General features: G+C 41.9%; 1 protein-coding gene and 1 long non-coding RNA gene across 2 annotated transcripts in view; one reads left to right on the top strand and one right to left on the bottom strand.

Annotated features, from left to right (window-relative positions):
• The window catches only part of TBC1D19 (TBC1 domain family member 19), a 261,587-nt gene that overhangs the window by 31,308 nt on the left and 207,443 nt on the right, over positions 1 to 22,836 (bottom strand). The window contains exons 14-16 of the mRNA XM_075346943.1: positions 14,620 to 14,704; positions 11,158 to 11,202; positions 2,579 to 2,611 (exon numbers count right to left, since the gene is read on the bottom strand). Of these exons, the coding sequence (XP_075203058.1) occupies positions 2,579 to 2,611; positions 11,158 to 11,202; positions 14,620 to 14,704 (163 nt within the window). The remainder of the gene's footprint in view (positions 1 to 2,578; positions 2,612 to 11,157; positions 11,203 to 14,619; positions 14,705 to 22,836) is intronic.
• The window catches only part of LOC142306455 (uncharacterized), a 111,077-nt gene that overhangs the window by 36,509 nt on the left and 51,732 nt on the right, over positions 1 to 22,836 (top strand). The gene's annotated exons all lie outside the window — the stretch shown is intronic.

The following is a 22,836-nucleotide window of genomic DNA, read 5'->3' as shown; positions in this document are numbered from 1 at the left end:
GACACATATGTCCAATAATTATCTGTTAGAACAGATCCAGTAACAATCCGTCGGCAAAAAAAGTTGTGCAGATACAACTTTTTTGTTTAGTTTTAAATAACTGATTTCAGCTGGTCACGTTTTCTTAACATTGACGTTTATGAGAAAAGTATTTGTTAATTAGTTATCTTTTTTTTGTCACTACGTCATTTTCAAATGGAAGATAAATGGCAATCTATTAATGGATCTGTTTTCCACAGACTCCAAATTTAAATCAGTTATTTAAAAACAGATAAAAAAATTGTGTCTGCAGAACCTTTTTACCAACAGATTGCTGCCGGATCCATTCTAACAAATAATTAATGGACATGTGAACATAACCTAACATAGCTCCATCGCTGAAAGCATAAAAAAGGTCTCAAAATATGGCAACGCTTTTCTTTCCAGGATTTTTACTGGGTAAAAAGTGGTAAAATTAAAAAGTGTTTTCGCACAAAGTTAATTTTAATCAATAGATCGTCAAATAATAATATATTTCACATTTGGATGTGTTTAAATAAAATGTTCCTGTGCTGAGATAATCTTATATACAGTATGTGCCCTGCTGTGTACTGTGTAATGGCTATGTCTGACCGTAAAGGGACATGGTCTGATCATACCACAGCTTCTGGGTATACATTTATATACATATATACATAAATAAATATACACACACACTACAGTTCAAGTGTTTGGGGTCATCCAGACAATTTTGTCTTTTCATTGAAAAATCATACTTTTATTTATCAAATGAGTTGCATAATGAATAGAAAATATAGTCCAGACATTGACGAGGTTAGACATAAGGATTTTTACTTGAAATAATTTTCTCCTTCAGACTTTGCATTCGTCAAAAAATGCTCCTTTGCAGCAATTCCAGCTTTGCAGACCTTTGGCATTCTAGCTGTTAATTTGCGGAGGTAATCTGGAGATATTTCACCCCCTGCTTCCAGAAGCCCCTCCCACAAGTTGGGTTGGCATGATGGGCACTTTTTGCGTACCATATGGTCAAGCAGCTCCCACAACAGCTCAATAGGGTTGAGATCTGGTGACTGGGCTGGCCACTCCATTACAGATAGAATACCAGCTGCCTGCTTCTTCCCTAAATAGCTTATGCATAATTTGGAGGTGTGCTTTGGGTCATTGTCCTGTTGTAGGATGAAATTGGCTCCAATCAAGCGCTGTCAACAGGGTATGGCATGGCGTTGCAAAATGGAGAGATAGCCTTCCTTATTCAAAATCCCTTTTACCTTGTACAAATCTCCAACTTTACCAGCACCAAAGCAACCCCAGACCATCACATTACCTCCACCATGCTTGACCGAAGGCATCAGGCACTCTTCCAGCATATTTTCAGTTGTTCTGCGTCTCACAAATATTCTTCTGTGTGATCCAAACACATCAAACTTAGATTCGCCTGTCCATAACCCTTTTTTCCCCAATTTTCCTCTGTCCAATGTCTGTGTTCTTTTGCCCATATTAATCTTTTCCTTTTATTAGCCAGTCTCAGATATGGCTTTATCTTTGCCACTCTGCCCTGGAGGCCAGCATCCCGGAGTCGCCTCTCACTGTAGACATGGACACTGGCGTTTTGCGGGTACTATTTAATGAAGCTGCCAGTTGAGGACCTGTGAGGTGTCGATTTCTCAAACTAGAGACTCTAATGTACTTCTCTTGTTACTCAGTTGTGCAGAGGGGCCTCCCACTTCTCTTTCTACTCTGGTTAGAGCCTGTTTGTGCTCTGTTCCGAAGGGAGAAGTACACACTGTTGTAGAAAATCTTCAGTTTCTTGCCAATTTCTCGCATGTAATATCCTTCATTTCTAAGAACAAGAATAGACTGTCGAGTTTCACATGAAAGTTCTTATTTTCTGGCCATTTTGAAAGTTTAATTGAACCAACAAATGTAATGCTCCAGATTCTCAACTAGCTCAAAGGAAGGTCAGTTTTATAGCTTCTATAATCAGCAAAACTGTTTTCAGCTGTGCTAACATACTTGCACAAGGGTTTTCAAGCGAATTCTAAACATCCATTAGCCTTCTAACACAGCAAATAAAATGTACCATTAGAACACTGGAGTGGTGGTTGTTGGAAATGGGCCTCTATACACCTATGTAGATATTGCATTCCAAACCAGATGTTTGAAAGTAGAATAGTCATTTACCACTTACAATGTAGAGAGTGTATTTCTGTTTAATTTAATGTCAGCTTCACTGAAAAAAATGTGCTTTTCTTTCAAAAATAAGGAAATATCTAAGTGACCCTAATAAACTTTTCAACTGTAGCGTGTGTATATATATATATATATATATTATAAAAACAGGAGACCCAAATAAAGGTTGTTGTTAAAAAACAAACCATTTGCAAAGTAAAAGTAACTACTCCCCTTAGGTTTACTATTTGTAGGAGGTGGAAGCATTTTTTGCTTCCTCAATCAGAACGTAACCATTTACTGGTTGATTGGTAAGAAAAAGATCCATAATAGCGGTGTGAGTCGTCCTGTGGCATACAGACCTGTCCACATTGTCACATTATATTCACAATCTCAGTAATACACTTACCATACATAGAAAATCCATGGAAAGGGATGACACCTAGGGAAACAAAAACAACAAACAGAACAATGTATGTATAAAATATAACTCATTCACATTTTGTGGCTGGCAATGGAGTAAAAACAAATGAGTGATCACACTGATGACAAGACTGAATGTGTGAAATCATCACTTTCATTTTAAAATAATAATTTCCCCGAGAACAAAAACATCTGTGACTGCGGCCGGTTGTAGAGCCAAATGAAAAGTGGGATATGGGAAGGCCAGTACACGATGGCTTCTCCTGCCTCCTTCCATTTGTCTGCAGCCACCACTAGAGGGAGCTCACCTGGTGATTTGTTTGGCTTTCCGAATTTAAAGGGGTTGTTGTGATTAAAAACATATACATATATATATTTACAGTTAGGTCCAGAAATATTTGGACAGTGACACAAGTTTTGTTATTTTAGCTGTTTACAAAAACATGTTCAGAAATACAATTATATATATAATATGGGCTGAAAGTGCACACTCCCAGCTGCAATATGAGAGTTTTCACATCCAAATCGGAGAAAGGGTTTAGGAATCATAGCTCTGTAATGCATAGCCTCCTCTTTTTCAAGGGACCAAAAGTAATTGGACAAGGGACTCTAAGGGCTGCAATTAACTCTGAAGGCGTCTCCCTCGTTAACCTGTAATCAATGAAGTAGTTAAAAGGTCTGGGGTTGATTACAGGTGTGTGGTGTTGCATTTGGAAGCTGTTGCTGTGACCAGACAACATGCGGTCTAAGGAACTCTCAATTGAGGTGAAGCAGAACATCCTGAGGCTGAAAAAAAAGAAAAAAATCCATCAGAGAGATAGCAGACATGCTTGGAGTAGCAAAATCAACAGTCGGGTACATTCTGAGTAAAAAGGAATTGACTGGTGAGCTTGGGAACTCAAAAAGGCCTGGGCGTCCACGGAAGACAACAGTGGTGGATGATCGCCGCATACTTTCTTTGGTGAAGAAGAACCCGTTCACAACATCAACTGAAGTCCAGAACACTCTCAGTGAAGTAGGTCTATCTGTCTCTAAGTCAACAGTAAAGAGAAGACTCCATGAAAGTAAATACAAAGGGTTCACATCTAGATGCAAACCATTCATCAATTCCAAAAATAGACAGGCCAGAGTTAAATTTGCTGAAAAACACCTCATGAAGCCAGCTCAGTTCTGGAAAAGTATTCTATGGACAGATGAGACAAACATCAACCTGTACCAGAATGATGGGAAGAAAAAAGTTTGGAGAAGAAAGGGAACGGCACATGATCCAAGGCACACCACATCCTCTGTAAAACATGGTGGAGGCAACGTGATGGCATGGGCATGCATGGCTTTCAATGGCACTGGGTCACTTGTGTTTATTGATGACATAACAGCAGACAAGAGTAGCCGGATGAATTCTGAAGTGTACCGGGATATACTTTCAGCCCAGATTCAGCCAAATGCCGCAAAGTTGATCGGACGGCGCTTCATAGTACAGATGGACAATGACCCCAAGCATACAGCCAAAGCTACCCAGGAGTTCATGAGTGCAAAAAAGTGGAACATTCTGCAATGGCCAAGTCAATCACCAGATCTTAACCCAATTGAGCATGCATTTCACTTTCTCAAATCCAGACTTAAGACGGAAAGACCCACAAACAAGCAAGACATGAAGGCTGCGGCTGTAAAGGCCTGGCAAAGCATTAAGAAGGAGGAAACCCAGCGTTTGGTGATGTCCATGGGTTCCAGACTTAAGGCAGTGATTGCCTCTAAAGGATTCGCAACAAAATATTGAAAATAAAAATATTTTGTTTGGGTTTGGTTTATTTCTCCAATTACTTTTGACCTCCTAAAATGTGGAGTGTTTGTAAAGAAATGTGTACAATTCCTACAATTTCTATCAGATATTTTTGTTCAAACCTTCAAATTAAACGTTACAATCTGCACTTGAATTCTGTTGTAGAGGTTTCATTTCAAATCCAATGTGGTGGCATGCAGAGCCCAACTCGCGAAAATTGTGTCACTGTCCAAATATTTCTGGACCTAATTGTATATATATATTAGAAAAAGTATGATAAATAAAAATAATAATGAAAAAAAAATGTTTTTACCTCTCAACAGGTTAGCTGATAATTTTCTGATGGTGTCCGACCACTGGGTAGGGGAACTTTTATCCACAATGGGGTACTTTAATACCCATTACAAAATGTTGCTGCAGGTTGGACGCTCGACTGTCATTCAATATATTTCTTATGGGGTAGCTGGAAATAGCCGAGTGCTGCGCTCGACAGCGCATAGGGAATGATTGGAGTAGTGGTTGACTGTGCACACTTTTGCTCCATCTTAACATGGATAAAAAGTTCCCTGTTCTGCTAAATGGTGCAAGTCCCAGTGGATGGAATTCAACTACTCAAAAAGATATCACCTACCCTGTAAATAGGCAATAATTTGTTTTCACCGGACATCCCCTTTAAGTCCCTTGTTGATCCAGGTCCACGGCTTATGTTAGTTTAATTTATTTATCAATGACAACATGTAGACACGGAGCTGCAGCAGCGGTCACATCTCAAGAGGACGTCATCACTACAGCACAGTAATACTTATTATTTTACATTATTCCCACCCCCTCCAATAACTGGACGTTTTCTGTTAATCCTAAGAAATGCCTACAATAGTAAATGTATAAATTTATGCACATTAAGTCGCATTACCATCTTGTAATGTGATAGAATATTGCTAAGATAGATCACAACTTTACAAAAGGTCGGGGTCCGACCTCTACAGTGCCAGTAAACCAGAGATAACCAGCCACTTTGCTGATTTACTGCTTGCGCCCTCACACGTTTCCCCTGCACAGTGGCCGTCCAGTGTCTCGCTTCACCTTAATACACCTGTGCTGCATTCCTGGAGCTCTACATGTAAAAACTTGAGGGCTGGCCTCTATGAAGATCTATGATATACAGTTATGAGCAAAAGTATTGACACCCTTGAAATGGTTCTAGAAAATTATTGCAATTACACGTTTTGTAATACACGTTTACTTCCATCGTGTGTATTGAAAAAAAAACCACAAAAACAACAATGAAAAAAAAAGCAAAATTGAACATAATTTCACAAAAAAACACAAAAATGGTCCAGACAGAAAATTGTTGCCGCCTTCAACTTACTATTTGGTTGCAAACCCTTTGGAATAAATAACTGCAATCAATCTCTTCCTATAACCGTTTACAACCTTCTTACACCTCACACCTAGAATTTTGGACTCTTCTTTTGTAAACTGCTCCAGGTCTCTCCTATTTGAAGGCGTATTCTCCCAACAGCAATTTTAAGATCTCTCCACAGGTGTCAATGGGATTTAGATCCAAACTCTCATTGCTACCACTTCAGGACTATCCAGCACTTTGTTTTTATCCATTTCTGGGGGCTTCTTGAAGTATGTTTGGGGTCATTGTCCTGCAGGAAGACCCATGACCTAGGATGTAACCCAGCTTTCTGACACTGGGCACTACATAGTGACCCAAAATCCTCTGGTAATCTTCAGATTTCATGATGTCTTGCACAGTCAAGGCACCCAGTGCCAGAGGCAACAGAACAACTCCAAAACATCTTTGAACCTCGACCATATTTGACTTTAAGTACTGTGATCTTTTCTTTGTAGAAGTCAATCCATTTTTGGAAAACAGTAGTATAATGTGCTTTACCAAAAAGATCTATATTGGTCTCTTCTGTCCACAAAGACACTTTTACAGAAGGATTTTGGCTTACTGACATACATTTTGGCAAACTGCATGTTGTATGTGAGGATCTGGATCTGTGCTATTTTGGGAGGGCAGTTCCTTCAGCAAGAAAGGGAGTTTCTCCCTGTTCTGATTTGGATTCCCATTATATCTGCAGTTCTGTTCAAAGTGTCTGGCACAAGAGTACCTGATATAGCGGGGGAAGACTGTGTGGTCTTAGGGCCTTTTTTCTATCAGGAGTTTGGTATTTTTTGCAGGGTTTTTTTCTGGCTGCAATCAGTTATCCTTCCTGTCCTGTTGTATCTAGTAAGTCAGGCCTCACCTTTGCTAATGTATATTTTCTACCTGTGTTTTTTATTTAATAGTATGAACGTATACCTTACCATCTTACAAAAATAAAAACCAGTCAATAGACAATAATTGAAAAATATCAAAAGGATAAAAATCATAGTCGAATATCAAGATTTTCTATATATGCAATAGCATAATCATTTACAGTATAGAAATCATTCTTGTCACCATGGTAAGATCTCAGGGGGCACTCCTCAACAATGTGCTGGATAGTTTGACGATCTGCTCCACAGTCACAGGTCAGAGAGTCAAATCTTCCCCACTGATACATAAGATCTGCACAGACGCCCAAGTTTGTTCTGATACGATTTAGAGTAACCCATGTCCTTGGTAGATTGAAGCCTGGTGGAGGGTTGTGTAAGTTAAGGAACAATTGGGGATCACAGTCTACTACACTGACCCAAAGTTCTCGCCATTTCTCCTCTAAGTTGAAGTCTTGTTCATGCAAGGTGATTGCAGTTCGGATGGGTGGGTGTCTTGATTTCAATCGTTGTATTATAACATCTTTGATATTTTGATGTATTGGAAGTTTTTCATTATTTCATTATTCACTAACTTAGGGTATTCTTTAAGTAGGAGCTTTTGTTTTCTTAGATTTGCAGGTGCGATATGACTCAAGACAGGTAACCAGTGAACAGGTGTAGGTCCAATAGTACCAGATATTATACGCATACGCAGTTGTTCAGCTGAGTGTCGATTAAGTTTACATGACAGCTATTTAACCATACTGGAGCACAGTATTCTGCAGCAGAGTACACCAGGGCAAGAGTAGATGTTCTCATAACAGATGTTGCCGAGCCCCAGGAGGATCCACAGAGTTTCTAAATAATATTGTTACGTGCTATCTATCTGTGTATTGTGTTTTCTTACATCACCGTCGTTACATGTTGGATGCCTGCGATTCCTTTGGGGACTGCTCCGAGGCAAGTTAGGATTCCTCATTTCTATCTTTGAGGTGTAGCAAGTTTCTCTGGCAGTGACGAGGTGTCTAGCTGTGTTAGGAACAGCCCACTGCTACTTCTAGTGTTGTCCGATAGATAGGGGATTGCAATCAGCTTAGTTTCCAACTACTCTTGTGGTTTTTGTTTTTTTCCTGATTAATGGGATTTTTGTGATCATCCACAGTTACCAGTTCATAACACATCTCATTCAAATGTGGAAGAATAGTTTGCTCTAACACTGATACCCCTGACCCTGCAAGACAGCTTGAACTTATTTGGAACTTGATTGTGGCGGCTTATCTACTATCCGGACTATCATGCGTTGCAACCTTTCATCAATTTTTCTCAGCCATCCATATCCAGGAAGATTAGCTACAGTGCCATAGGTTGTAAACTTCTTGATTATGTTGCACACTGCGGACAAAGGAACATCAAAATCTCTTAAAATGAACTTGTAACCTTGAGATTCTTGATATTTTTTTTTTTTTTTAACAATTTTGGTTCTCAAAACCTCAGACAATTGTCTTCTTTTTTTTGCGCTCCATGCATAGTGTGGCACACACAGACACACAATACAAAGATTGAGTCAACTTCTCTCCTTTTTATTTCAGATTATTATTATTTATTATTATAGCGCCATCAATTCCATGGTGCAATACATATGAGATGTGATTTTCATATTGCCCAGACCTGCTACTTACCACAGGGAAGTTTGAATGAGCATCACATACTTAAAACAGTTGTTTTTCCACAACTTTGTAAAGGTTACAAAAACTTTGTCAGGCCCATTTTTGGGGGTTTGTGTGAAATTGTGTTGTATTTGCCTTTTTTTTGTGTTGTTCCAATACACACTAAGGAAATAATATCAACATTTTATCAGCAGGAGATCATCATTACAGGACAAGTTGGCACGAGCAGGGTAGTCCAACCACACACCCAGCAGCAGCTCTGTCACTATACAATATACACAGAAAGCTGTGGTTTGGGTGGATTATACCCAGCTCAACATCCAGGAGAGAAAACTGTGTTTCTATCAGAAATGCTGAACCCAATATACTAAGTGATACATCCCTGAAATCGGGGACTTTATCCCTGGGCCATGGTACTGTCAGATTACATAGCAAAAATCTGCTGACAAATTTCCTTTGCTACGATGTTTCATGATCAGTATACACCTGTTCACATTAGAAAGTTAGGAAGAGCCATCAGTCTTTTTCTTAGTTTATAGGGTCATGCCTTCCGATTGAGCCCTCCTGCTCTTCAGCCTCAGGGGATTTTAATAATTCTTCATTAGCAGGTTCGTGTCTGCCCATAAATTGGAGATTTTTTAACCCAAAGAGAGTCATTAGAGTAGTCAGGGACCCAACATTAAGAGGTCACCTTGCCTTCGGTTGTTGGGCTCACATAAAACTGGGCATTCTTGTGTGCTAACTATCTCAATTTTTACATGTTTTCCATAGTAGTTTTGCATGTCTACATTCCTATATTAATTGTTACATATCTCTTAGCACTACAGAGGGCAACTGTCTCTTTTTTGCAATTGTTTCATACTCCGTATGCACTTGTTCACATTGGAAAGTTAGGAAGTGCCTTCAGTCTTTTTCTTAGATTCCCTTTAATGTTATCATGTAATATATATATGTGACCTACTGACCAATAAAATCAGGGAAGAGAAGGATCAGACAGTTTGAATTTTAATGTTCGTCAGCATCTGGCAACATCTCGTTCTCCTCTTACCATGAGGAACATATGAATGCTCAGATGTGCCTAATGTGTATGGCAGGGCAGAGTTAGAGGAGATAGCTGCAAGCCAAATGTACTTTTAGCTGAATTGTTAGATCTCCATAATCCTAATTTATAAAATATTTTTATTGTATACGCAAAAAAGAAAAACAAACAAAAAGCTGTCCATTTAAAGGGAACCTGTCACCAGATTTGGGGCCTATAAGCTGCGGCCACCACCAGTGGGCTCTTACATACAGCATTCTAACATCCTGTGTATAAGAGCCCAGGCCACTGTGTAGAACGAAAAAATAACTTTATAATACTTACCTAAACGGTCGCTGCGGTGAAGTCGGGTCATATGGGCATCTCCGTTCTCCGGTTCCGGCTCCTCCACTTCAGCCATCTTTGTCATCCTTCTTTTGAAGCCGGGGTGCATGACGCGTCCTACATCATACACACTCGCCGGCATTGAGGTCCTGTGAAGGCGCACTTTGGGCTGCACTGAGCAGGGCAGACCAAAGTATTGTAGTGCGCCTGCGCGGGACCGGCGAGTGTGTATGACGTTGGACACGTCATGCACCCCGGCTTCAGAAGGACGAAAATGGCCGAAAGAGGAGGAGTCGGCACTGGAGAACGGAGACGCCCATATGGCCCAACTCCACCGCAGCGACCGTTTAGGTGAGTATTATAAAGTGATTTTTATGTTCTACACAGCGGCCTAGGCTCTAATATACAGCATGTTAGCATGTAAGAGCCCACTGGTGGTGGCCGCAGGTTATAAGCCCCAAATCTGGTGACAGGTTCCCTTAAAGCACTTCCACATAATAGATCGCTATTGGCCACATAATTCAGCTGACAGCCATCTCTCCCAAGTCTCCGTTTGTGTTCCCTAAGGCCTCTTGCACACGTCCGTGAAAAAACAGTACGGTCCATGGTGTAGGTGCGTTCGTGTGTCTGTTCAGTGTGTGCTGTCAGTGTGCTTTCCGTGTGACATCCACATAGCACACGGACAGCATGAATTTCTATACTTACCTGTCCATGGTGCTGCAGCTTCCGGTTCTCGGTGCAGTGAATATGCGATGAGCATAATGAGTGGGGGTCGGAAGCAAGTGACAGCAGCAGCAGAGACAGCAGAGGTGGAAACAGGTGAGTATAGAAATTAATTTTATTTCACAGAAACATGGTCTTCTCCAGTACGTGTCACTTGGATCACATCTGTTGGGTCCGTGTGACACCCTGCTACTGGAGAAAAACTGACATGGCTATGGGTGGAGCACACGGACGCACGTATGCGCCTCATGGCCACACGGTCCATGTGGAAACACGCACATGTGCGTAAACCCATTGATTTTCTCGGGTATAAATGTGTCCGTGTCTCCAGTATGTGTGAAAACGGACCTCACACGTACCGGAGACAAGGACGTGTGAAAGAGGCCTAAGACAGAGCTGCTGTAAAAATCCTCTGGTGGCGGCTTATTCCCCAGAGAGCAAGAATATACCAACATGCATCCTTCTGTCCCCCACCATGATCTGTCAGGGGATGGTTAAGATGCCCCTATACACATTAATATGTAGAGGTTTCTACAAAAACTATTGAAAAATAATGGGACTCTATTACTAGTATACATTAAATTCAGACAGCAACAACATAACCAAACACAAGGTAAAACCACCCGTCATGGGAAACAATGCCTAATGAAGATTATAAAAATGTACGGTATTTACAGAAATTATCTTTTGTATATTTTTTTTTGCTATAATAATCCTGGGTTTATCTTACTTGTGCAATATCCTTGTCTACCACAAGAGGGAGACAAAGCACAACATACCATTCGGTGGATAGAGGACCGCAAACTCTTCTAGGCCAAGCTTTCCTGAAAAAAAGAAGCAAGCGGACGGGTTCAGAAGAAAAAAACAGAAAGAGCGTGCACAAACTACATACTTATGCATTACTAAAGGAGTAAAGCCTAACAAAGCAATAAGTCTTAACTGTATATGGCAGACACGTCAATCATTTAAGGGGGTATATGGCTCTTTTCTCCTAAAAGCACTGACATCAGTCCATTGTTTTTTCCTGATTTTGCAGCTGAACTCTGTTAAAGTGAATGAGGCTTAGCTGCAATATCACACAGGGGCCATGGACTGGGGTGACAATGTTTTTCTAATCAACGGTAACACCTGTAAGGACTGATTAATTTTTAGGCCATTGGAACTGAAAGACGTTTTTCCTTGTCGGACGTCACACAGCTATTCATCAAATAAAAGAAACTGGTGCTAGGCGAAGAAACAACCTGGGGAGGCATAGGTTCGGGAAGTGCTTTGTCACACCCAGAGCACAGAGCACTTAACACTTAATTTGCATATGAAGTAAAATGCTGATTTCTCAGTGATGCAGCAGCAGATAAAAGATATAAAAGGTGTTGTTGGATTTAGCTTTCAAAAACCTGTACACTCATATATGCAATTTGATGGGGAAAAAAAAATAATCTGGGGGAAAAAAAATAATCTTACTGACTCCCTTTAAAGTCTAATGCGGGCGTCACATGGTACGATCTATCGTGCGATCGCACGAGCGATCGTACCCACCCCCGTCGTTTGTGCGTCACGGGCAAACCGCTGCCCGTGTCGCACAAAGTCGTTAAACCGCCGTCACATGTACTTACCTGCTGAGCGACCTCGCTGTGGGAGGCGAACATCCTCTTCCTGAAGGGGGAGGGACGTTCGGCGTCACAGCGACATCACACAGCCGCCGGCCAATAGAAGCAGAGGGGCGGAGATGAGCGGGACGTAAACATCCCGCCCACCTTCTTCCTTCAGCATAGTCGGTGGATGCTGCGGGACGCAGGTAAGCTGTGTTCATCGTTCCCGGGGTGTCACACGGAGCGATGTGTGCTGCCCCGGGTACGATGAACAACCAGCGCCATGAAAAATAAACAATTTTTTAAAAATAATCGACGTATACACGACTCACGATTTGTGACAGATTCAGCGTCACTCGGAGGTGTCACACGAAACGACGTCGCAAACGATGCCGAGTGTGCGTCACGAAAACCATGACCCCGACGATGCATCGCACGATAGTTCGTCTCATATGACGCCCAATTAGTCCAGTTTTAAATATTTTTTTCAGATTTAGCTGCTATGTTTGTACATGAGGAAGAGCACTTTTTGTGTTACAGGTATCCTGTATTTTTTTGCCTTGTTGCCCCTCTTTGGGCTCCATCTCTAGTGGTCAGTTATGCTGGAGGATAGCTGCTAAAATGTCTCCCATACACTGCGCACAAAGAAGAGGAGATCCTTTCTCTATGTAGTGAATGCAGTATGAAGGACATTATACAGCAGGAATGAGCAGTGTAGCTGATAATTTAGCTTTTGGATGAGATGAAACACTTACTAGAAGCAGCAACATGTTTGTGTCTCTGCAGTTTATCGGAGTGAATGATCATTTCAAGAAGTGGAGGAGGGAGGTAAAAAAAAGCGTCACAAAGAAAAATGGCTTCTTCCCCACATAATAAGATCTATTACAACGTTTCTTAATATTTCCATGGGGTCATTTTAGTGTGGTATTACTCTCAGTATTAATCCGTGCAATACCACAATCCTACCATATCTTACATGCTACACACAAGCACTTTTCAAAATATTTTTCACATTTTTATAACTTTATTTTACTTGCTTATATAGCACCACTAATTCCATAGACATCATTATTATTATTATTACTTATTATTATTATTATAGCGCCATTTATTCCATGGCGCTTTACATGGGAAAGGGGTATACATAGTAGGGACAAGTACAATAATAATAAACAGTACAAGGCACAGACAGGTACAGGAGGAGAGAGGTCCCTGCCTGTGAGGGCTCACACTCTACAAGGGAATGGTGAGGATACAGTAGGTGAGGGTGGAGCTGATTGTGCGGCGCTGTATCAGAATGAGGGTTATGGCAGGTTGTAGGCTTGTCGGAAGAGGTGGGTCTTCAGGTTCCTTTTGAAGCTTGTCATCATCATTGTCCCCATTGGAACTCACAATCTGAACTCCCTCTTTGGAGTGTGGGAAATAAAAGGAGAACCTGGAGGAAACTCACCCAAAAAAAGGGACAACATACAAGTTCCTTACAGAGGATTTGAACCCTTCACTAGAGATAAGCGAACCCGTGGAAGTTCGGTTTGGCGGGTGCAGCTGAATCGAACCTACAATGGGCAGTTTGAGCCTCTGCCCACATACAGCCAGCCATGAGCAGGTCACTTCCAGGGGCTGGTGGTTGGGGGTTTTCCATAATTTTTTTGTTTGGTGCACACTACATCCACTCATGCTGTTGTTACCCCGAGTGAGAGCCGATCATACACTGCAAGTGGGTTGCACTGGGCTGAGCACAGCGATGCTTGAGTGAGGGGTGTTCATACATAAAGCACCTGAACTCTGCTTTTTTTAAAAAAAAAAAAAAAAAAAAAAGACAGTGTTTGTCCAAACCCCGAACCTAGGGTTCGCTCATCCCTACCCAGGACCCCAGCTATAATAATAATAATGATATAATAATATATATTCATTTATATAGCACTGTTATAAATGAGCGCTTTACATACAAAGGCAACACTGTCCCATTGGGGCTCACAATTTAAATTCCCTATCAGTATATTTTTGGAGTGTGGGAGGAAACCGGAGAACCCGGAGATAACCCATGCAAACACAGGGAGAACATACAAACTCCTTGCAGATGTTGTCCTTGGTGGGATTTGAACCCAGGACCCCAGCGCTGCAAGACTGAAGTGCTAACCACTGAGCCACCGTGCCGCCAGTGCACGGAGTCAATAATATGTAAGCCTATGTGCACACGCTGCAGATTTGGTACAGAAATTTTCTGCATCAAATCAGCACCTTCTGGCATAAAAAGGCACATGAGTTTTTGGTGGGGGTTTTTTTTCATGCAATTTTAGTGAAACCAATGGCTTGAAGGGCTAAAAAAAAAAAAAAAGCAGTAAAATAACAATTGACATGCTGCAGATCTTTTCTGCACCAAAATCTGCAAGAAAAAAAAAAAAGCAACGTGCAAACCGCACTCCAGAAATCCCAGACTTTGCTGGCTTTAGGATAGGCACGCAGATTCCTCAAAAAATGCATTAAAAAACACATTGTGTGCACAGTGCCTGCCAATTATTCACCAAGTGTGCCAATCACAAATAAACTATTCTTACTTGCTCCGTAAACAAAAGATTATTTCTTGGCATTCACTGGGGAAACATTTTGAAAGTATTTTCTGTAAGGTATGAGGAAGAAGCAGCAATTTACCTCGAATGTAAGACTTTGGTGGAGAAGCACTGTTGTAGGCAAAGTGTTCTAGTACGGAGGTGTCCCTGGAGAAGCAGAGCAGCACCTAGGGAAATAACAGGCAAACGGGAAGACTTTCACAAGAACATTTAAAAGTAAAAGCTTGATTTGTATGCAGCTAATAACGGATGTGAGCAGAGCTAATAAGATGGGCCATTAATATGAAAGTCACAAACACACAGTTGTGAGATAATTAGAGGCGCAGGTTCTTCTCTCACAGATATTTACAGATGAATTAGGCTACAGTCACATTAGGAATGCCTTGTTTGACCTCGTGCTTTATTATATCGCATTTAATTTGAGTTGTATGTGGCTGGTTTCATGGATAAATCGTGTTTTGTATTCTGGTCTATAAAAAGACAATAAAAGGTTGTGTAAAAGTAATTATTCCAATAATGCAGTTTCATTGGTAAAAAAAAAAAGAAGGATTAAAAGTAAGAACGACACTTAAAAGAAGTGTCCGCATATTATTTTCCTGACAATTTTTAGATTCTTTGCTGATTAGTTTCCAAGATAAAGTACAGTGGCATGTAAAAGTTTGGGCACCCCTGGTCAAAATTACAGTAATGGTGAACAGTTAAGCAAGTTAAAGATGAAATCACTTCTAAAAGGCATAGAGTTAAACATGACACATTTCCTTTCTACTTTAGGTAAAAATATACAGATATATTTTCATATTTACCTTTTAAAAATTACAAAAAGCAAAACAGGCTGATGAAAAAGTTTGGGCACAATTGGAGATGTGTGCTCAGATAGCTTTGACCAAAATTTCAGACCTTAATTAGCCTGTTAGCATTATGTCTTGTTCACTATCATCATTAGGAAAGACCAGTTGATGCAAATTTCACAGCTTTATAAAAACCCAGGCTCCATTCACCTTGTGCCAAAAAGCAGCAGCCATGGATTCTTCTAAGCAGCTGCCTAACACTATGAAAATAAAAATAATAGAAGCCCACAAAGCAGGAGAAGATCATAAGACGATAGCAAAGCGTTTTCAAGATGCCCTATCCTCAGTTGGAAATGTAATTAAGAAATGGCAGTTAACAGGAATAGTAGAGGTTAAGATAAGGTCTGGAAGACCAAGCAAAATTTCAGTGAAAACAGCTCATAGGATTGTTAAGCGGGCTTTACATGCTACGATTTCGCTACAGCGATCTCGTTGGGGTCACGGATTTTGTGACGCACATCCGGCCGCTGTAGCGATGTCGTAGCGTGTGACTCCTAGGAGCGATTTTGGATCGTTGCAAAAGCGTCCAAAATCGCTCCTCGTTGACATGGGGGTCCACTGCCAGTTATCGCTGCTGTCGCTGGGGCGAAGTTGATCCTCGTCCCTGCGGCAGCACACATCGCTACGTGTGACACCGCAGGAACGAGGATCATCTCCTTACCTGCCTCCGGCCACAATGCGGAAGGAAGGAGGTGGGCGGGATGTTACGTCCCGCTCATCTCCGCCCCTCCGCTTACATTGGGCGGCCGCTTAGTGACGTCACTGTGACGCCAAACGGACCGCCCCCTTAGAAAGGAGGCGGTTCGCCGGTCACAGCGACGTCGAAGGACAGGTAAGTATGTGTGACGGGGGTGTGCGATTTTGTGCGCGACAGGCAGCGATATGCCCGTCGCGCACAAACAATGGGGGTGGGTGTCAGGCTAGCGATATCGGGCCGGATATCGCAGCATGTAAAGCCACCCTTAGAGAGGCAAATCAGAACCTCCGCTTGACTGCAAAAGACCTTCAGAGAGATTTAGTAGACTCTGGAATTGTGGTACAGTGTTCTAGGGTTCAAAAACACCTACATAAATATAGCCATCCTCTAAGGCTATGTTCGCACGTTGCGTTTTTTTCCACGTTTCTGCAGCGTTTTTAGCAGCAGCATTTTTGCGCTAAAACGCATGCATTTTTGATTGCCAGCAAAGTCTATGGGAAAAGCAGAAATCCTGTCTGCACTTTGCTTTTTTTTCTGCAGCGTTTAATTTGCATATTTGTGGTCAAAAACCATGCTGAAAAAGAAGCAGCATGTCAGTTGTTTTTGCCATTTCTGCAGCGTTTCCTTAACATTGGAGTCAATGAGACATGGCAAAACGCAACCAAAATCATAATTCCTGCGTTTTTCATGCTTTTTACCTGCTTTTCCACTGCGTTTTTGGCTCCAAAAACGCATGCTTTTCTGGACAAAAATTAATGGGTTCTAATGTTCCTTTACACACACACAATAACCGAAAATTTAAATGTTAAAAAATTAGAAACTTCACCTATTTTTCTGATAAAATGTGCATAACCACTATTTTTTCATTAAAATTGATAATTTCCCATATAGTTTTATTAAAAGTTAATTTTATACTTTTTTTTCTCTTTTTTCATTCTTTTTGACTAATTCAACTTTATTTCTCAGTGTCTTGATCTAAAAAACGCATCTGCAGAAACGCAGGTGAAAACGCAGTTAAAAAGCGGTAAAAACGCACTAAAAACGCGGTAAAAACGCATGCGTTTTTAGCGCAAAAAAATGGTCAAAAGCCATTTGGTCAAAAACCAAGGGAAGGAAAACGTGCAGAATAAACTGCAGGTACTCTGACGCAACGTGCGCACATAGCCTAAGAGTCATCAGAAGAAAACTTCTCCTGCATCCTCACCATAAAATTCAGTTAGAAGTATGCAAAAGAACATCTAAAAAAGCCTGATTCATTTTGAAAACAAGTCCTATGGACTGATAAGGTTAAAATAGAACTGAAGTCAATAGAACTGAGGACAATGATCATAGGCATGTGTGGAGAAAAAAAAAGGCACAAAATTTCAGGAAAAGAACATGTCGACAACCTTTAACCCCTTCAGCCCCGGGGCACTTTACGTTTTTGCGTTTTTTGCTCCCCTTCTTCCGAGAGCCGTAACTTTTTTATTTTTCCGTCAATCTTGCCATATGAGGGCTTGTTTTTTGCGGGACGAGTTGTACTTTTAAATGAAACCATAAGTTTTACCATATAGTGTACTAGAAAACAGCAAAAAAATTCCAAGTGTTAAAAAACTGCAAAAAAAGTGTGATCGCACAATAGTTTTTGGGATATTTTATTCACTATGTGGTAACACTGTGTCATTGTGATGCCCGAGGTCGGTGCGAGTTTGCAGACACCAAACGTATAGATTTACTTGTATCTAAGGGGTTAAAAAAAATCACAAGTTTGTCCAATAAAAGTGGCGCACGTTTTACGCCATTTTCTGAAACACGTAGCATTCTCATTTTTTCGGGATCTATGGCTCAGTGACGGCTTATTTTTTGCGTCTCGATCTGACGTTTCAAATGCTAGCATTTTTGCGCAGATGCTACGTTTTGATCGCCTGTTATTGCATTTTGCGCAAAACTTGCGGCGACCAAAAAACATAATTTTGGCGTTTGGATTTTTTTGCCGCTACGCCATTTACTGATCAGATTAATTGAACTTATATTTTGACATATCGGGCGTTTCTGAACGCGGCGATAACAAATATGTGTATATTTTTTATATTTTTAACCCTTTAATTTTCAATAGGGCGAAAGGGGGGTGATTTGAACTTTTAGGGTTTTTTTGTTTTTTTTTATTTTTTTAAACTTTTTTTTTTACTTTTTTTTTATTTTACTAGTCCCCCTAGGGGGCTATAGCAATCAGCAATCCGATCGCTCTGCACTATCTGCAGATCACAGCTACAGAGCTGTATTCCAGCATTGAGAGGAAATGAGTCATGTTAGCTACAGGCGTCATCACATGACCCTGTGCTATCATGGCCACGTGACTTCCGGTGTGGGCGGCGGTAAGTGAAAATCATGGCCGCACGCATATACATCTCACTGCCAGACTTTGGCAGCGAGATGTAAGGGGTTAAATGTTCTGGGTGGAATGCGATTTCACTCGGAACATGCAGGCACACATGTCAGCTGTTAAAACCAGCTGATATGTGCACGGATCGCCGCATCCTGCCGGCGGCAGGGGGCGGGGCTTAACCCCACATGCTTCATGACGGATAGAGCCGTCAAAGGTCGTGAAGGGGTTAAGCATGGGGGTGGATCAATCATGCTTTGCGATTGTGTAGCAGCCAGTGGCAGAGAGAACATTTCACTGGTAGATGAAAGAATGGATGCAGTTACATTTAAACAAATTTTTGATTTGATGCAAACATAACACCATCTGTAAAAAAGCTGAAATTGAAAAAAGGATGTCTTCTACAAATGGATAATGATTCTAAACACAAGTCAAAATCCCCAATAGACTACCTCAAAAGGTGCAAGCTGAAGGTTTTACAATGGCCCTCACAGTCCCCTGATCTGAACATCATTGAAAATCTGTTGCTAGAGCTCAAAAGAGCAGTGCATGCAAGATAACCCGGGGATCTCACTTAACTGGAACACTTTTCCAAGGGACAATTGATGGAAATCCCTTACACAAGAATTGAAAAACTCTTGGCTAGCTACAAAAAGCTTTTACAGGCTGTGAAACTTGCCAAAGAGGGTTCTGCTAGATACTAACCATGCAGGGTGCCCAAACTTAGGGAAGTACGAGGTGCCAAATTCATCTAAATGAAGGGCTCAGGGAAGTACGAGGCCCCAAATTCATTTAAATAATGGGCTCAAGAAAGTACGAGGTTCCAAATTCATCTAAATGAAGGGCTCAGGAAAGTACGGGCGCCAAATTCACTTCTAGTGTGCACCGTGCCTGAAATGCTATACCAGTCAGGAACCTGAGCAGCATTTCTAGAGTTAGAAATGCGCATTTCTAGAGTTAGAAATGCTGGCACTTTTCCTGAATTAGAATATCCACGTCCCATCCCCAGTATTGCTCATTTTGGACAAGCTACCTTAAGATGTCGTGAAAAGGACAAAAGTTACATTTTTTACACAACTCTGCACAGTGCAAAAATATGGATGCAGATGCCTGAGTTTTAGCCCTTTAACCCCTTCCCGATATCGCTTATTTTTGTACTTTTTTCCTCCCTTCTTTGAAGTGCCATACCTTTTTTATTGTGTCTGTCCACGTAGACATACGAGGGATTTATTTTTATAGTTTTAGTTGTAGCTTTGAATGACACCATTAAATTTACCTGTCCTTGCAGGCTCAGGGTGCATCAGTGTCAGCGTGAACTATACATTGACATTTGAATTAAATCAAACGCTATGGTAGGAGACCCAGGAGGACCCAACTGCTGACACGGAGACATAAAAAAATCTAGACTGAGGTTTGCCAAAATTTAAGTAACTCAAAATCCTGGAGTGCAACAAAATGCAGATTTTTTTTACCTCTACTCCCACCGACATATCATGGCTGCTGTCATCTTAGCACTGACATATGGGGGGGTTCGATGAGGTTATGTTTTTGACGCCCTGTTTGCACTCAAGCACTGTTTTTGTCCCCAGTAATTGTTTTTTGTTTGTTTGGGAATTATCTGCTTTTTAATACAAAAATAATAAAATTGAATTTTTAGGGGGTTTTCTTTTGTTTTTTTCTGGCAATCACCCCTGATACCAATTTTTGTATGTTTTTTTGGACAATTTAAGATATGTCTGGTTTCCTCTCTGGCTCTTTGAATGTTGATTAATGGCTAGATGATTCTAGGGAAGCTTTTTCAGATTCCTCCATAAGCACCAACCTGTCACAGAGTCCTTCACTGAGAAATATTTTTGCTGATCTGACAGTGGCATACAAGGAAAATATAAAATCGTGGTGGGAGGTACATAGACAATTATAATAGACAGAAGATCGTCCCTAGGGGTTTAAGAATCACTATTGTCCCTGCAAATAGATCAAGGTACGATGGTTTAGTAGCGAAATGGGAAGAGGAATCCATAGCATCATCATTAAGGTTTATGAATATCCTACTAGAAGAGGAAAAAGTAGATTTTGGGTACTCACCGTAAAATCTCTTTCTTGGAGCCTTCATTGGGGGACACAGGAAACCATGGGTGTATGCTGCTGGGACTAGGAGGTGACACTATGCAAATAAGAAAGTTGGCTCCTCCCCCGCAGTATACACCCACTGACCGGAGCTGAGGAGATCAGTTTGTGTAAAAGCAGTACGAGGAGAAGCTTGAAATCCAGAACATTCCGGATACATTGAAGTCTTAGAAAAGGGCGGGTGCTGTGTCCCCCAATGAAGGCTCCAAGAAAGAGATTTTACGGTGAGTACCCAAAATCTACTTTTCTCTATCGCTTCATTGGGGGACACAGGAAACCATGGGACGTCCTAAAGCAGTCCCCAAGGGTGGGAAGAGAAAGACCCGAAAACCGGATTAGCAGAGACAAGGTTCTGTAACCGGAACCTAGTCCTAGACCCCGTAGGGAACCCCTATCTGGCTAGGGGCCGAAGTACAGAAGAAGAGTTAGAGTACTTAGGGAGTACTAAGAACTAGTGTAACATGCATGTGCTGGGAAATAGGATGATCAGAGAAAAACTGCATCCTCTGAGGCCGGTAGCTAAGAAAGTTAAGGAGCTAGGGCGACTGACAGCAATAGGTCGGACTAGGAGAGAAAAACCCGACAGGACCTGGTACCACGTTTGAGAGTGGAGAATGAGCGAAGAACTAGGGCACCTGGTAGAGGTAGGTGCCAGGTAAGCGGAGGCCAACGGAGCCTTGGCCCTTTACTGCCTCAGGACAAATAAAAGGGAAAACCGACTGCCCAAAATGATGCAGGGGAGTCGAGATACTTGAAAAGAATGTAAGTGGATTCCGCCCTAGGGGAACTCGACCTATTTATTACACAGTACCTGAGGGGAGTGATCTGTCCCTAGTGGACGAAATAGCCTGCAGGCGGGAAAATGACACGGGAGATAAATCCCCTGCGTATAGAAACGGTCCAGAGGACTTGAGAAGTCTGGAGAAAAAAGACAAGGTGAAGGAGCCAAGGGAATCCAATAATCAATCTTCACAATGACCGGACAGACAGGAGAAGGGAGTCCGGGCAACTACAATAGCGTGACTGGGAAAACTCGAACTTTGGAATCGGGTACTAGATGACCATTGAAGTGAATTACTGGAAGGAGAACCCCCTATGGGGGAGGGCTCTAGTGAAGTATGACCTGTAAAGGGAGAAAGAGGAACCACTTCAGTGGAGACTCAAAGAAGGGCCCGGACTATGTGACCGGCCTACGTGCTAGTCGACCAGAGGAGTGACGCCTATCCTTGGAAGGTGCCAAGGACAAAACGGAGGAGTGACGGAAGAATGAGTAAAAAATCAATTTGTGAGTTTTAATGGTCTGGCAGGAACTCTGATTGAAAAGTGCAGGAATACACAAGCGTCAGAGACCAAGCGGTGGCGAGTGGTCGCAGGATTTGGTATGGCCGGGACTTCGGAGAGATCTAGCATATCTCCAAGAGATATCCAGAATGACTAGGAGAGGGGGAAAATGAGGTAGACCCGGGACAGGGGAAAAGAAGACCCCTCTTGGTCAGAAACGGAAGTAGGTCCTGTCTAGGTGTTAGCGGAGATTGGCAGATCAGACGGGGACCTCTCGCTGTAGTGTTGAGTGCTCGGATGGAAACCCCCAGTGGCCTGAGCATTTAGGACTCCGTGAAGAATTCTGCTGCGGAAAGTAGACAGACAATATATGAAACCTTACAGTTTGTCCGGAAGAGAGAGCCCAATGACTGGGCCGACAGGATAGTATAAGTACCTTGGTGAAGCTGGTCCTCCGTGGACTCAGTACTGTTTAAACGATCGTGTCTGGTTCTGAACTTCATATGTTGACTGTGAAGGAACTGAGAAGGTCTGATCTCTGTCTGAAAGAGAGAAAACGTAAGTAACGATATATGGTTTTAAACATCTTCAGTGCCTGGCCGGAACCCTAGTGTAGGGTGCGGTCAAGTCTGTTCTAGGCCAAAAAATAGGCAGATACGAGAAGTACTACGAACCACCCGGGAAAGGTGGCAGGAAGTAAAACGGGCAACATACTGGTTGGCAGACAGAGCTGCACCCTGCTAACCACATTTGAAAAACCAAAATGACTGCTGCTTCAAGAAGCGATGCAGCCAGCGTACGGTTAAGAGAGAAAAACCCTACCTTGTGGCTACCTTAGATGAATGGTGCGAGGTAGGAAAAGGTCCCGGGCCACTGGGAAGCGACCAAATGAGAGCTGCTGCTGCTGTGCTGCATCATGGGGTCCGTGGTTGCTGCAGGGAGTGAATCGCACGACTCTCCAGTCAGAAGATCGCGTGTTGCCTT

Source organism: Anomaloglossus baeobatrachus, chromosome 1, assembly GCF_048569485.1.
Source record: "Anomaloglossus baeobatrachus isolate aAnoBae1 chromosome 1, aAnoBae1.hap1, whole genome shotgun sequence".
Lineage (NCBI taxonomy): Eukaryota > Metazoa > Chordata > Amphibia > Anura > Aromobatidae > Anomaloglossus > Anomaloglossus baeobatrachus.
Note: the sequence above shows the minus strand (reverse complement) of the source record. Positions and strands in the feature narration are given on the sequence as shown.